Genomic DNA, 15740 nt, shown 5'->3' on the forward strand with positions numbered 1-15740 from the left:
CGGGACACACATCCCCTGTCCCACGGAGGGGACACCGCAGCCCGAAGGAGCAGGGGGCGCGGGGGGGGGGGGGGAGCCGGGGGGGCCGGTGCCAGCCGCAGGGAGGGGTTTGCGGCCGTGCCGCCGGTGCCATTGGCTGTCCCCGTGTCACACCACGCTGCGGAGGGCTCTGCCCACCCCGGGGAGGGGGGAAGGAGTAGCTGGAGAAAGCGGTTTCGGGGTGTGCGTGTTAAGGGATCGCCCCATGCGCGTGCCCCCCCCCCAAGCTTGCTGCAGCGCGTGTGCGAGGGGTGCGTGCCCCCAGCGCGGGGAGCAGGTTTGCACGCGCGTGTGCAAGGCGCGCGCTGCCCCGGGGTGCCCGCGGCCAGGTCCCAGCCCCGGGCCGTGGGGCCGGGCACCCCGCAGGCTGCGTGCGTGGGCCGCTGTTTTGCTGTTTGCGCGGCGTTTCCAGGGCACCAACCGCCCCGGCCCGGCCCTGCCCTGCCTCACGCCACCCTCAGCAGCAGCAGCAGCAGCAGGGGAGGCTGCAGGATGTGGCCTCCCCAGGGGCACCGCTGCAGCCCTTCGCTGGCCCGGGGTGCAAAACCCCCGGGGAGGACACGGGGGGGGGCTGCGCCTGGCCCCAGCCAAAAGCCCGCGTCCAGCGTCGCTGCACGCACCCGGCCCAGCTCCGACCCTCACAGGGCGCTTCGGGATGGTTAAAGAATTACATCGGGGCTGCGAGAAGCCATGGGAAAAGCTGTGGAGGAAGAGCGTGGCGCCCTGCCTGCCCCCACCCCAGCACATCCCTGCACGCATCCCAGGCAAGACCGGCAGGATCAGGCCTTCCCCTTCCATAAGATGCTCTCATCTCCAAAACCCCATCTCAGCCCAGCCAGGGAGGCTGATCCCCGAATGAAGGGAACAAGAAGGGGTTCCCTGCTGGGGAGCCCGCAAGGAGCAGCACCACGAAACCCCTGGATGCTGCAAACCCGCTGGAACACCAGCCCCATCCCACCCAGTGCCCCCCTCCCCAGCTACAGATACACAGGTCGGGCAGGCGCTTATATAAAAAAGTAGAGTTTATTGCAATTTCTAACAAAATTTACACAACCGTGTCACCGCTCCAACTGTCTGACGTCCGCAGGGACGTCCCGTCACCTGGGAACCTGGCAAGCCCCGGGGGGCGCGGGCAGGAGCGCAGCCCCCCATCACTGCCGTTCCCTCCTTCGGGCCGCCCAGTTCACCCAGTTACAGCCGCTTGTCATTCCAGTCTCCACTCAAATCCCCCGGCTGTACAGAGAAGGGCATGGCTGGCCCTGAGCACCCGCAGCATCGCAGGCGCTGCTCACGTTTGCACATAGATACGGCTACAGAAGACTCTGAACTAGTAAAACAAGCTTTTTTTTTTCCCCTCCTCTTTTTCCTCGTAATCCCCACGCCGACGTGCGTGCAACCACAACTGCCCGTGCTGCTCGAGAGTCAGGTTTCGGCTGCCTCCCCCCCCAACACCCCCAAAAAAACAAAAACCAGCGCAGCAAAGGCACGGGGCTCGGGGCACGCTCCTTCCAACGGCGGGGTCCCACCGACATGCCCGGGGGGCCGCGGGGCGCCCAGGTTTCGGCGAGGTCAGCTGCCGGCGCCTCCCCGGCGGTCGAGCATCCTCACGCGGGAGGCGGCCGCTGGCTCTGCCCGGCGGGCACGGCTCAGCGCCGGGCTCCGGCAGTCCTCCGCACGAGGCGGAAAAACAGCTTTGTGGTTTTAGGTTTTTGGGTTTTTTTTGCAGGATGAAGTAGAAAGAGTTCCGTGGCTCTGCCCACCCCGAGGACAGAGCCACCTTACACCGCAGAACCCCCCGCGTGCGGGGCCGGGGGGGCCGCCCCAGGGCTCTCCTCCTGCGAGCACAGCACCTCGGCAGGGAGCCGCGACTGGAACTTCTCCAGCTGCTCGGGGCTGGCCAGGGTCTTCAGGAGGCTGTTCTCACGCTCCAGCTGGGAGTTTTTCTCCAACAGTTCTTTGATTTGCTCCTTCAGGACCTCCACCTCCTCCCGCACTGCATACATCAGATGGTTTTTCACAAGATCCTGCAAGAGGAAGGAGCAGGACCCGTCACGGCGATGCCCTGGGGGTGTCTTCCCAGGACTTTTCCCCACAGGCTGTCCCTCCCCCCCCACCCCACATCACCCCACCCCATCCCCTGCACTCCGGTGCCCCCCAGCCCAGGGTCCCCATCTCCCCACCTCCAGAGGCACCCGCATCCATCACCCCCCTCCTCGGGTGGGGCTGGCAGGCTGCAAGTCCCCAGCAGCCAGGGGACACGGCTTGTCCCCCACACCCCCCCGGAGGGTCCTTCTCACGTCCCCCATCCATCCCCCCCCCTTTTTTCCCTGCGCACTGCGGCGCAGCCAGAGCCAATGAGCTCTGCCAGCTGCAGCAGGCAAACAAAGGAGCTGCTCTGCCCAGCAACAGGCTGGGGAGCGGGGGGACCCCCAGCTCCAGGGGAGACACCCACCCACAGAGTGGGGACCCCCCCCTGCACCCCCCAGTGGTGACGGAGGGCTGCGGCTCACCATTGCCTGCTCGATCTTGTTGTCGATGGCCACCACGCTGGCTCCGGAGGCGCTGGAAGAGAGCGGAGAGGGAGGGCGTTAGCAGCGAGCCCCCAGGGATCCATGCACCGGGGTGCGCCCCCCCTTCACTTGGCATCCATCAGAGCCCCCCCCCTTTCACGGGGGGCAACTCCCCGGGCTCCCCCTTCACCGGGGGGGGGCAATGCCTGAGGATCCCCCCCGGTGGTGGGGGGCAACGCATCCGGCCCTCCCCCCCCCCCCATACACCAGGCCTGCCCCTACCTGTTGTCCAGCTTCACGGAGACCACGTCCCCCCCCAGCAGAGAGGAGAAGAAGGAGATGGAGAAGTTGTGGAGCTGGTACACAGCCACCTCCATGGGGGACTGGTACACGCCGGTGCTCATGGCTGCGGGGAGCGGCGGCGGCGGCGAGGAGCGATCGCGGCGAGCGTCGGGGCCGGGGCGCACTGCGGGCTCCTGCCGCCGCCCCCCCGCTTATACGGGCGGCGGGCGGGGTCGGCGGGGGGGCCGCCCCCAGCCCCGCAGCGCCGCTCCCGGTAACGCCCGGTAATGCGGGGGGCTGCCCCGGTACACCGCGCCCCCCCTCGGTACTGCGCCCCCCGGTGCTGCACCCCGAGCTGCGCAGCCCCCCCCACGACCCCCAGCACAGCCCCCCCGCCGCTCTGACCCCCCCCTTTCCCCAGCCGCACAGCCCCGCGGGCAGCCCCCGCTCCGCAGCTGGAGCCCCCCCCGCTCGCTCCGTGCTGCCCCCCGCGACCTGCACGGGGTGGGGGGGGGGGGGGAGGGCCCGAAATGGGGGGTCAGGGCCTGGGGGGGCCGTGGTGCAGAAGAGAAAGGGGCGGCAATGGGTGCGCGAAGAGAAAAGGGGGGCGCAAAGAGAAAAGGGGGGCGCAAAGAGAAAAGGCGGGCGCAGGAAGAAAGGGGGTGCGCAGGGGGCAAGACGGCAAAGCGAAACGGAGATCAAACCCAGAACGGGCGCGCAAACCACAGACAAAAACGTCGAGCAAAACAAAACCGGACTGGGGAAAAAAAAAAAAATCAAAACACCAAAAAAAAAAAAATCCACCACCACAAACACAACAGAAACGGGAGTGCAAAACAACCCCCGAGTGCAAAACAAACCCCGGGGCGCAAAACAAGCCCGGGGCCAACAGCGGCCCCGCCCCGGCCTTGCATAACCCGGCACGGCGGGGCCGCGCCTGGGGGGGGAGCCGCCCCCCCGCGGCCGGGGCCGGGGCTGCAGCGGGGCCGGAGCCGGCCCTGGTCCGGCAGCGGTGCCCCCCCCCTGCCCCGGGCTGCGGGACCCCCAGAGCTGCGTCCTGGGGGAGGTTGGGGGGTCCTCGGGGTGTGCGTGTGTGTGTGAAAGCAGCCAGCAGCATCCTGCGTGTGCACACGCGTGTGCAAGCCCAGCGGTCGCAGCGTTCCCCCAGTCGCATGAGGCTCCCCCCCCCCCCGGAGCTGACTCGGCGATGCTGTGGAGCACCCCAAAAACTCGCATCTGGGGTCGGTGCCGCAAGGACGGACGCAAACCGTGCCCCAGCCTGATGGCGGGGACACACGCAGAGACCCCCGTGTCCCTCCGCACACTGCCCCGTGACGGCACCACCCTGACCCACGCAAAGCCCCCAGGCAGGCGCTGTCCCCCCCGGGACCCCACTCACCGGTCCCTCCTCCTGAAGAGGCTCGGGGAGTACGGCGGGGGGATGGCCATGCCCCTCTCCGGCCCCTCTGCTCCCCGGTGCTGGCAGCGATGTCCGAGGGATGCTGGCAGCGTCCTCGGGCTGCGGGGAGGGGACGCGGGCACGGGGTACAGACGCTGGGGGGGTGACCTCAGCCGTGCTCAATTGTCCCTTTCAGGGGCCAGCGTGCCACCCTGAGCTGGGGAGCGAGCGGGTGAAAGGCGCTCTGTGTGACAGCCCCCGGAACGCTGCTGCGCGGGGCAGGACGCGCTTGGTGGCACCGTGCTGGGGCCCTCCCGTGGTGGGTGCCCACCCAGCCCCGGTGCCATGGGTGCTTGGTTGCTTTGGGGCACCCCTCCCAGGTGGATCGGGAAAATCTGGGCTGCCCCCAGCACTGCAGCACCGAGGGAAGCCCCCACGGATTGCTCTGGATGGCTCCCATCCTTCCCAACACGCACACGAGCACGGGCGCAGCTTGCAGCCCACGCATTCCCCCCCACACCTGCGTGCCGTGCCACGTATGCACACACACACACACGCAAGCCTAGCACATGCATCTGTGGCACGCACACGTGTGCATTTCGCAGCCCACGTGCATGCACCTTGCACAGAGTTGCACGCCGTGCGTGCACGCACATGCATGCACACGTTTGTGCGCGCATGCCCCGCAAGCACGCCCCTCCTGCGTGCACGCTAACCCATCCTGCAGGCACGTTGCATGGCAAGTGCTGCTCACAGCAGCCCTCCGTCCTCAGCCTCCGCTCTCCCCCGGCCCCAGGCCCTTCCCGCTGCTCCGTGGCAGCGCTCCTGGCTGGCTTGCTCTCTTCCAAGGACTCGGTTCAATGGGAGGAAGGCCCTTCAGAGGGTCTGAGGCGTGGGAAATGTTTATAGCCTGGCCTCGGAGAGGCTGGAGAGCAATACGGGAAAGGCACCGAGCCAGAGCTGCCCAGCACAGCCAGACCTCCAGCTCAAAGGGTCAGAGCGGAGGGGAGGGGGGGAGAGGAAAAGCCACTGCTTGCAAACACGCAGCGAAGAAAACCCTGCCTTTCACAGCCCCAAATCCCCAGTGTCGTGCTGAGCCAGCCGGCCACCTCTGGTTTCCTCATCCTGAGGACCTCGGAGGGCTCATAGACGCCCCCAGCCAGGGCAGGAGTGGCTGCAGAGCAGAGAGCAACCCCTCTGGGGTGCACCTGCAGGTGTGCAAGCTCTGAGGTGCTGCTGGTGGCTTTGCTAGACCCCAAACCATGGGACCCTGGAGCCGTGGGACGGCGATCGCAGTCCTTGCAAACACCAAGCGAGGGTTTGCAGTGGGGACGGCTGGCGGAGAACCTCTCCTGCCCACCACCGTATGAGGATGGTGGCACGGGGGGACTCCCCGGACCTGTGAGGCTGGGGGAGGCTGGGGCGGGCGCGGGGGGGCCCTGGCAGGCTCCCCCGTCCAGCTGTTGGGCGGCCTGCTTCCTCTGATAAAGGTACTTGGCCGTACTCCCAGTTCTCTGCGCGCTGGCGTGCGAGCGCACACCCCAGCGCCGGCCTGCTGAGAGCTGCAATTTTCCTTTCTTTCTCCAACTTTGTCACCGGCCCCCCTTTCTTCCTCCCATACCCCACCCCCCAGCGCACCCCGGTAGCATCCTGTCTGGTTTTAGGGAAGCAGGGACAGAGAGGACCTGGCCGTGATGCTGAAGGGCCCATTACAGGAGTGCCCGGCTTGCTAATTGGGAGGCAGCTCATTATAATAATGAGCGGACGGGAGCTGGGAAGCCGCACATCAGCACCCCGGGCAACCTCTTCCCAGCATCCAAGGAAACCCCGGAATCCTTCAGCTTCTCCTTTCAGTGGTGGCACCCGGGCTTGGCGCTCACCGTGGGGGACGCTGGGCGCTGCGGGAGCCTCAGAAGCCCCCGAAGCCGGACAGACGGACGTGCCAAGCCCAGACAGACACAGGGCGCTGGGCTCGGGAGCAGGAGAGGAGCCGAGCGCCACCAGCCGCCCCCGAGGAGGTCAGGCAAGGACGGGTGCTGGAGCTGTGCAGCTTCAGCGGAGCCTGTTATTAATACCCTGCCTGGCCTTTGCGAAGCATCCCGGGCATTTCGGAGCCAGGACGCGTCGCTGAAACCCTGCCCTCGCTGACATTTCAGAACAATAACAACGCGAAAGCAAAGGGGCCGCTAGCAGGACCTGTAGCTGCGACTGCTGCGATCCCCCATGGGCCCAGACTTGGCCACCAGCTGTGCGCGGGCATGTGCCACCACCTGGGGACAGCCTGAGGCCAAACCCTAACCCTAACCCTAAACCCAACCCTTAGCCCAGCTCCAATCCTAACCCCAACCCTAACCCTCGTCCTAACACTCACTTTAAACTAACTCTAACCTTAACCCTAATCCTAATCCTAAACCTAACCCTAGCCCTACACCCTAACCCTAGCCGCAAACCCAGTCCTAACCCTAACTCTTAAACCCAACCCTAAATCTAACCCCACCCTTTATCCCAACCCTAACCATAACCATAACCCTCACCCTAAAACAAACCCTAGTCCCAATGCTAACCCCAATCCTAACCCTAACCCTCACGAAAACCTTAAACGCATTCCTAACCCTAACCCTGACCCTAAAGCCAACCCTAACCCAACCCCAACCCTAATCCCAACCTGTCCCATAGCGCTGCCATCCCCACAGGAGCTGCCAGGTGGATGGCTGGACTTGATCTTAAGGACCCTGGGCTCCCCACCTGCCCCCTGAGCTGTTCTGCAGCCCCCCCCCCCCCCCCCCGACAGATATAAATATAAACGCAGACAGAGGGTGACAAACTCCTGTCCCGAAGCCAGCGATGTGCAGTGCCTGGATAAATATAACTTGGTGCTCATCGGCGGAGCATGGCTTTGGGGCCGGCTGCAGCCTCCATGCCTCTGTGGCCCTCGCCCACGTGCACCTGGTCTTGCACCCCAAAACCAGTGGCGCACCCGCCGCACTCTGCAGGCGGGGTCTCGCTTGCTTCCCCCTCGCGTGGGCTGTGATGCTGAGACCCCGGCAACCCCCTCGGCCACAGCCTTGTAGAAAAGGAGCGGCCAGCTTTGTCCTGGTGGGCTGGGGATGCTCCCGCGGCCACCTCCCTGGGCAGCGCCGTCCCACACCCACCCCTCTCTCACGCCCGCGCCCGCTCCTGCTGCCTCAATGCCTCCTTGTTGCTCCAGCCCACTCGCCGGGCAGGAATGCGCTCCCTGGAGCTGCCCTTTGGGCCGTGGCATCGCTGCTGCCAAGGGACGCCAGACGGACGGGAACAAGCGGTGCCGTGCCGCAGATGCCACCCTGCGCGCCTCCTGCTCGCCAGCCCGACCCCGTGCTTGGAAAGCGGGGGCTGCAAGGTTCCTGCGTGAATCTGTCCCGCCTGCCCGGCCCTGGCTCTCTCCTTTTCTTGCCCAGGACCAGGGGAAAGTGGCACGGGAGGGGGAAGCCCTTTCTGAACGTGCGCTCTCCGAGCAGGCGGGGTTCTTGCAGGAGCCTCTGCGTGCAGAAGCAGAGGTCTGGAGCATCCCTGCCGCGTGCGTCCCGGCAGTGAGCAAAGAGCACAGAGAGCCCTGCAAGGACCACGCAACCTGGGGGAAAACCCCCGAAACAGGCTGGGAATGCTGAATGCAGGTTGGCCGGGCCCCCAGCGTGGTTCTGACTCCAGTACAGGCTTTGGCCCCGCGTGAGCGAGAGCATCCACGCCACCTCCTCCTCCTCCTGTGCCAGCGCAGGAGCACATCAGCCACGACAAGGGCCACCAACCTGCTCGGGTTCCCTGGTGCCAGCAGTGAGGGTGCCCTTATCGGGCATGTTATCGGGGTGTTCCTCCGGCACCCACAATCCCCCGCTCCGTGTGCTATCACCTCTTGGGTATCTTGGCGCATTCCCCAGGAGGAGAAAGTTCAGGCTGGAGCAAAACAGCAGCGAACGGAGGTGTGGGCACACAACTGCCTGCGAACGGCACCGAGCGCAGCCCCCGGGACATGGCATCGGCAGGGCACTGGGGACGGGGTCGGGCAGCGTGGGGCACCAATGTGCACCAGCGGGGAGGAACCCTGCTCCCCCAGCACCTGCGCTCGCTCTCCACCTCGGCAGAGCAAACCGGTGCTCACCAGGGTCCTGCCCCAGCAGGGACCAGCCCAAAAGCGGGCAGACCGTGCCCACGGGCACTGCTGCTGCCTTCCCTGGGGGAGCACCCGGCTGCTTGGCTCCGATCCCCAGCCCTCGCAGCGTGCGCTGGGGATGGTCTCGCCTCCCTCCCCTGCCCGTGGTGCCAGCTGGCTGCAGCATCATGCCGCCGAGGGAAATCTCTGCTTCTCGCCCCAATTTCCCTCCCGCCCAGGCTGCTTCGCCGTGCAGCCGGGTGCTTTGGCGGGCAGCCCAGCCCCTCCTTTCCCACCTGAGCATGGGCCCCGTGTTATGCAAGTGCCAGAGGAGCCGAGGGTGGCTCGGGAGGAGCAGGGACCCTGGGTGGGGTGAGGCAGTGCGTGTGCCCAGCTGGCCACGCAGGTGCCACGGGTGCAGCGCTGGACCCACGCGGCTACTAGCGTTTTGGGGGGATGCCTAAAGTAGCTCTGGGTGCCCCTTGCCCAGTCTTTGGGGGGGTGAAGTCCCAGCCCACGGGGATGGCACCAGCCCCATGGCTCGGGCGATGGGAAACACTACCCAGGCCAAACCTGTCCCTGCTGTGTTTACTGCGAGGGAAGCTGCTGAAGGAGCAGGACATGGCAGCGGGGTTCCTGGGCTCCCCCCCCACATCTTCTCACTAACTCCAGAGGTGGCTCCGGAGGTGGCACAGCTTCCGAGCGGCAGCTGCCCCTGTCCTGTGCAGGACGGCTGCCCACGGCCCTGCCGGCAGCGTCTGCGTGGGAATGACGGAGCCAGGGAGACGACCACGGGGCTGGGGACCAAAGCACGCAGCCGGGGGCCACCACCGCTGCCCGGCCACGCGCAGGGCACCACCGGCCGCAGGACACACCTGCGCCCTGCCACCCCACGCGCCCTCGCCGGCGGCACCCACCTGTGGAAGAGCAGCAGGATGGAGAGCAGGGTCTGGTCGATGTTCCTGTTGCAGATGCCCTGGTTGAAGAGGTAGCAGGGGTCCCGCACGACGGGCTCCAGCGAGTCCTGGCGCATGATGGAGCTCAGCTTGTCGGTGTTGAGGTTCTTGCGGACCAGCTGCTCCTGCAGCTGCCGGAAGCTGCTGACGGTGGGGCTGCCCGGGTTGTTGTTCTCGCCCCCGGCCCCCTCCTCCGGCCCGCTCCGGTTGGCCAAGTCCAGGCAGCAGCTGCAGCAGTCCAGCCCCACGGGCGACCGGCACTCCTCCGCGGGCGACGAGGACATCCCGCGCCCCCTGCGCGCCGCCGCCGCCGCCACCGGGCCGCTCCTGGGGCCGCGGTAGGGCGAGCGGCGGCAGGACGCGCCCGGTACCGAGCGCCGCGCACAGCCAGCCGCCCGCCCGGCCCCGGCCCCGGCCCCGGCCCCGCTCCCCTCCGCTCCGCTCCGCTCCGCCCGGCGCTGATTGGTAACGGCGGCCCCGAGCGCCCGGCCGCCGCCGCTCCCCGCCCCGCCGCCGCCGCCGCCCCACCCCGGGCCGCCCCGCGGGAGCCCGCCCCGCCGGCACCCGCCGCTGCCAGCCCGGCACCGCCCCGCCCGCGGCCGCTGCCAGCCCGCCCCGGGGGGGCGCCCCGCCGGCAGCCGCTGGGGGCACGCGGTGACGCCGGGACCCGCTGCCGCTGCGCCCCGCGGGGAACCGACCCGCTGCGCCCACGGACCCGCCGCGGACACGCTGTGACACCGGGACCCAGTGCCACCCCAGTGCCACCGCACCCCGTGGGGCACCACCCCGCTGGCACCCACTGACCCGCCGGGGACACGCTGTGGCACTGGGACCCGCTGCCACTGCACCCCGCGGGGCACCCGCTGGCACCCACTGACCCTCTGGGGACCCACGATGCCGCTAGGAACCTAGTGCCACCCCCGTGCCACTCCAACCTGTGGGACACCACCCCACTGGCACCCACTGACCCTCTGGGGACTCACAATGCCACCAGGACCCAGTGCCACTCCACCCCATGGGACAGCACGCCGCTGGCACCCGCTGACTCACTGGGGACGTGATATGACATCGGGACCCGCTGCCACTGTGCCCCACGGGGCATCACCCCACTGGCATCCACTGGCACCTGCTTGCCCACTGGGCACCCACTGTCCCTCCACCCTCAGGACACAGCCCCACCAGGTGCCCGCTGCCCTGCTGGGCACCCACCACCCTGTCGCCCCCTGGGACACTATCCCACAGGCACCCATGGCCCTGCCACCCCCACTCTGCGCCTCCTGGGGTGGAGTGTGGCCATCAGCCCCCAAGGCTTCGGGCAAAGCCCCATGTGGCTCTGGAGAAGAAAACGGAGAAGAAAAGCCCTCGGGTGGCAGAAAAGCCTGGAGTGACCCAGCAGCACCGCTGCAGCTGGAAACCCTCGGACCCAGAGCCAGAAAGAGGCGCAGGAGGACAGTGCACGAGGGAGGTGGGCAGAAGGGTTTATTTGCCTGTGGGACACCGGGGACAGGCAATGGGAAAAGGAAATTTCAGCAGAGGGAGGAGAAGTGACTTCCCTGGCAGTGCGGCACTCCGGTGGGAGCATCTCCCACAGCGAGCTGCAGGCTGGCCAAGAATGGCCGGGGCACGTCACGCTGCCCTGACAGTGATGGGACACGGGACAAGACCGGCGGAGGCGTGGGGACGGCTGCCCTGGGATGCCGGGAGGGGTAGGGGGACACTGAGGTCTCGGCTGGGGACCACACGCCCAGGGCTGGCTGCTGTCACCATCCCTGCACGCGTCTGGGGAGGGGTCCAGGAGCTGCTGGAGAAGGTTTGGGCCAAGGAGCCCGCAGCAGGCAGCAGGGGAAGGGGGGGCAGGGGGAGGATGTCCGCACGTAGGCATTGCGACGGGATCGATCGAGGGCAGGAAGCAGAGGGTCTGAAGTGCACGGGAGCGATAAGGAAAGATAGCGCGGGTCAAAATCCGGTTGGCTGGGCAAAACCACCCGAAGCGGCAGGCCAGAGGCGGTCCCGGCGGCAGAGCACGGGATGCTAACGGGGCTGCTGATGCCGCTGGAGGGAAGGCAGAAGTGTTGGATAAACATTTCTGTTCCCTATTTGGCAAGAAGGAGGAAGACGCGCTCGCATCACATGAGGATGAAGCACTTCCCAGCCCATCCGTAACCGAGGAAGGCGCAAGGCGACGGCTACCGCGGCTACGCAGCCCTGGGAGCGGCCGAGGAGGCCCCGGCTCTCTTCCCCCCACGCCCCCGGCCGCAAGCCGGCTCCGAAAAAAGGCTCGGGGAAGCCCCACGCGTGGCCGTGGGTGCCCAGCAGGAGCCGCGGGCGGCTGCTGCCATCCCGTGGGCGCCGGGAGAAGGGCATCGCCCGGCGGCAGGGCTCCGGGGCCGGGGGAGACCCGCAGGGGCCGGGGCCGAGCACCGGGCACGGAGCGGAGGTGGCTCCGTCCCCCCCCCGGTGCTCCCCCAGCCCGCTCCCTGCTCGGCCCTTTCCCCTCGTGGGGCCGTGGGGAGCTCTCGCGGCTGGCAGAGGAGTGGGGCTGTGGGTGCCCCCCGCTGGCCTGGGGGCTCCTGTGGAGCTCCCCTGAAGGCAGCAGGCACCGGGGCTTCCCAGGGGAAGGAGGAAAGAAAGAGAACACTCCCCCCCCTCCCCCCAAAAATCTTCCCTTTTGCCAAGCTTTTGGGGAGCTTTCCCAGCCGTTCCCAGCCCAGCTCACCTCCCCTACCCCCGCCCTGCAGCCCCCCGAGGCAGAGCAGAGCTGCGCTCCCCCCAGGGCCCTATATGCTGCCCCAAACCGGGCGGCTTTTGCCGGGGCACCCGCTCGCCCCGCAGCTGCTCTGCTTGCATAACCGGGCGGGGGTGAGTCACGCAGCCCGCCGCCAGCCGCGGATGTTTTCCTCCGCGCGTAACGCTCCAGCAAACCACCTAAAATGCCCTGACAGGCCCCAGCCCAGGAGCTCCTCAGCGCACGTGGGTCTCCACGCGCCGTCCGTCCCGCTCCGCTGCCCTCGGGGTAGGCGCTTGCAGTTCAGGAGGCCATCGGCCACCTCGGTGCACGCTTTCGGCTCCGACGCACGCTGACGTTAAGCTCTCCGGGTGCAGGCTGAGCAGGGATGGAGCCACACTGACCGGCTGTTTGAGGGGTTTTCAGTGGGTTTTGATGTGCGGAATGGGCTTCACGTTGCTCTGATGAAGAAGAAACACCTGTGCCGGGGGTGTGAATTCCGTGGCTGCGATTAGAGGCATTATGCTGCAGCGCTAAACGCTTCCCAGGGTGCCACCGAGAAGGAGCGGAGGCGACAAGCCGCCCTGCAGGAGATGCCCCCCTCTGCTGTGCTCCCCTCTTCTCACTCATAAGCTCCTCTGCCTTAATTTCCAGCCCATGCCTCTTGCCTTGCGCCGTGCACTGGGGCAGGCCACCCCCACCCTGCCTCCTGCTGGTGTCCCCGTGCATCAGGAGTGTCACCGCGTCCCCCTCTCCGCCTGCTCCAGGCTGCACAAACCCAAGGTGACACACCGAGCTGCTGGCTCTGGAAGCCTCTCCAGCTGGCTGGCGGAAGGAAGGGGACATGGGGCAGCAGGGAGGCGGTGGGGAGCAGGGCATGGGGTGTGGGCGATGCCTCGTCACACTTCTTGTGGGGTGGGAGGGGACGCGGTGGGGCTGCAGGGTGGTGGCAGCATCCCCAGCTCCCCAGCATGGAGCACGGCGCAGCGGGTGGGAGGGGAACGTGGGCCCCCGCGCTGCTCCCACGCATGTGGGTGAGCACTTCCCCTCCTCGTCCCCTCCTCTCCGCGGGGCTCCTCTGCTCTGCGGTCGGTTTTGGCACTCGTGGCAGGTACCGGAACATCTTATTTCTGGTGGCATTTGAGAGAGCGTACACACAGTCACCAAGACATTCGCTCCTCTCCTTGGGGATTCGCAGGCTGTTTCCCCATGGCAATAAGCTCCAGTTTTGAGCATTTTGAATCATGAGTGAAGCTTTTGGCTGTAAATCCATCTTCCAGCCCTTTCAGAGGGAAAGACCTTGTCTAGATAGAAAGACCAAAGTGGGTTTGTAACACACAGCTTTGCAATAACCTAAGGGATGACCCCATTAGTGCCGTCGCTTTTCCTCATAACTGCTGGTGGAGGACGAGCCAGGCTCATCCTCTCTTGTAGCATAACCCAACATCTTGATGCAAAGCAGGAGATGGCCCAAGACTCTTCGTTGCACACCTTTGACCTGAGAGCACGCCCTCGTTTGCAGTCCCAGCACCCCAACAGGGATCGCGCAGCCCCGACGTGAACGATGCAGGCGAGGTGTGGGTCCGGACATCCCTGTGGCTGCTGGTGGATCTCCAACCTTGGGGCCACCAGGGGAGCCTGGTGCAGCAGCCACTTCCCCTCACCTTGTCTCCTCGGGGCAGGATGTGCTCCTCTGCACAGGGAAATAAACCCCAGGACCTCCAGGGCTGGAGGCTGTCACGCCCGGTGCCCCGTGGGACAGGTGCCACCCCAGGAGGTGCCAGCTGCAAACAAGTCCACACAGCCCTGGCCCTGCTGGCTTGTCTTTGGGGGCTGCACATCACGAGGTGGGAGCATGGAGGGCCACGGAGGTGTTATCCCTGGAGTGGCCCACGTGCATCCTGGGGCTCTCCCATCTAAACCTGGCAGGGTCCCAAGCAGGTCCTCATTTTCTGAGCCTCACTTGGATGGCTTTTGGGTGTTCCACCCTACCCAGGTACCTCCCTCAGTGTCCTACGCCTGCCTTTATACCCCTGGTGTGAGCAAGTAGCAGGCAAGCAGCTTGGAGACCTCCATGCCCTGGGCATCTGTTGCAGCATCCCAAGGAGCAGAGCCCTTGCTTGGACCTCAGCCATGGGTTGCACCCAAGGCCAAGCCGATCCCAGCCGCCTCCTGCTGCGAGGCTAGCCCTCCCCTGGCAGGGACGTGCCTGCAGGGCTGGCAAGCTGTAGGAGCTCTGTGACCTAGATGGGGCTGCACATCAGAAAAGGGCTCTGTGTGAGTAGGAGGCAATCCTCCTGCACAAAGACCTGCCCAGCCCATGGCACGGCCAAGAGCTGGCAGCCAGCAATGGCAGCACCTTCTGCTCCAGAAGAGGGTGACCATGGCTTGGGCCACCATCCCTGCAGGGATGCCCATAGCCACCACATCGAGCCCAGGAACCTGGTGGCATCCCATGGACTGAACCCATCTGAGGGATAGGGTCAGGGATGCTCCAGGGAGGATGGGGATGGGAGATGCCCTGCATGCAGGCCTGGCAGCAGGTTTCAGGTGTGTGAAGCAGCTCCTTCCTTCCTGCACCACTGGCCCACGGGGAAGAGAGGGCACTTGTGTGGGTGGGATGGATGGGCTCTTCCTTCTGCCTTGCTGGGGGTAGTGGGGCAGGCATGGCAGGACAAAAGTTTTCTTGCTGCTCTGAGCCTGGGCTGGGTGGAGGCCACCTGTGGTGGGTTCGGGTGAGGTCCTGCACACCCTGCCTGGGGCATCCCAGCACCAGACCCTCGGACCAGGCAGCCACGAGTCCCAGGGAAGACCCATCCCACACCCAGCCCCCTGAGCGCCCCCAAGTGATTAAATCCCTGCCAAGCAATTCCTTTTCCCGGGAAGCTCCCGCAGTCATGGGATAGCTTCTTCCCTCCCCTTGCTGATTTATGGGAGATATTATAATTTATCAAAAAGGCAGAAGCAGCACCGTTGCAGTTATTGTTCCTAATTCCATCTTTAATTAGCACCGGTGATGGGTTGCCTGGCTGTGGCACTGCCAGGAGCACACCCCCTGATGCACTCACTCGAGTGACCACGGAGATCAGGGGTTTATTAATACGAATGAAGACGCGTTACGCTCAATTGTGTGCAGGATCTAATTTAATTGTGCTTGAACGCTTTTCCAATCAGCGTCAAAACCAACGGACAAAGCCTCGTTCTTGCCAAGCTTGCTTGTGGTCAGAGGATGCAGACGGAGGCTGCCCAAATTGTGGGCACCCCTGGGGTGGGCTAAGGCTGTCCTGCATGCAGAGCACCCAGTGGGGCCCTGTGGCTCCAGCTGACACCTCAGAGTGATGAGGGCCCGTGGGGAAGGCCCTCCTCACAGCCCACTTGGCTCCTTCTGCCTCCGATGCTGCACAGGAGGCGGTCAGGGGAGGTCCCAGCAGCAGCAAGGACGAATTAGCATCAATTAGCAGCCGTGAGACGAGCGTGTGCAGCACGCAGGTGGGGTCAGGCTGCCGGGAGCAGAGCATCGCGCTCCCACGCCCTCACGTGGAGGCAGCCGGGTGGCAGAAGCACACCGCTGGGCTGCAAAGGCGTGCGCTGCGTGCGCTGCGGGTCTGCCACCGGCTACGTGCGGCCGTGCGCGGGAGCGGTGATTGACCAACGCCAGCACCGCCACCCGCTCGGGGGCAGGAGCGTGGAGCCACGCTGCACG

The 15740-nt window shown here is 66.1% G+C and overlaps 1 protein-coding gene across 2 annotated transcripts; it reads right to left on the reverse strand.

Moving 5' to 3' along the window:
- Nucleotides 1–1043: 1043 nt before the first annotated feature.
- On the reverse strand, nt 1044–9751 carry TSC22D3 (TSC22 domain family member 3). Of its 2 annotated transcripts, none has more exons than XM_013201880.3 (3): nt 9274–9751; nt 2550–2601; nt 1044–2063 (listed from the first exon to the last, which is right to left on the reverse strand). In XM_013201880.3, the coding sequence occupies exons 1-3, from the start codon at nt 9594–9596 to the stop codon at nt 1818–1820; spliced, it is 621 nt and encodes a 206-aa protein (XP_013057334.2). In that variant the 5' UTR covers nt 9597–9751; the 3' UTR covers nt 1044–1817. The 2 variants fall into 2 exon arrangements, with proteins under 2 accessions (XP_013057334.2, XP_066861076.1); XM_067004975.1 differs by lacking the exon at nt 9274–9751 and adding an exon at nt 2832–3038.
- Between the last annotated feature and the right edge of the window lie 5989 nt (nt 9752–15740).

This window comes from Anser cygnoides, chromosome 13 (genome assembly GCF_040182565.1).
Source record: "Anser cygnoides isolate HZ-2024a breed goose chromosome 13, Taihu_goose_T2T_genome, whole genome shotgun sequence".
Taxonomy (NCBI): Eukaryota; Metazoa; Chordata; class Aves; order Anseriformes; family Anatidae; genus Anser; species Anser cygnoides.

What these genes read in the sequence shown, in the direction of transcription:
- TSC22D3 (XM_013201880.3), bottom strand. Translation starts at nt 9,596, where the DNA reads ATGTCCTCGTCGCCCGCGGAGGAGTGCCGGTCGCCCGTGGGGCTGGAC. An exon ending in ATCCTGCTGCTCTTCCACAG is followed by an intron (nt 2,602 to 9,273) that starts GTGGGTGCCGCC and finishes GCTCTCTTCCAG; the next exon opens with CGCCTCCGGAGCCAGCGTGG. An exon ending in ACAAGATCGAGCAGGCAATG is followed by an intron (nt 2,064 to 2,549) that starts GTGAGCCGCAGC and finishes TTCCTCTTGCAG; the next exon opens with GATCTTGTGAAAAACCATCT.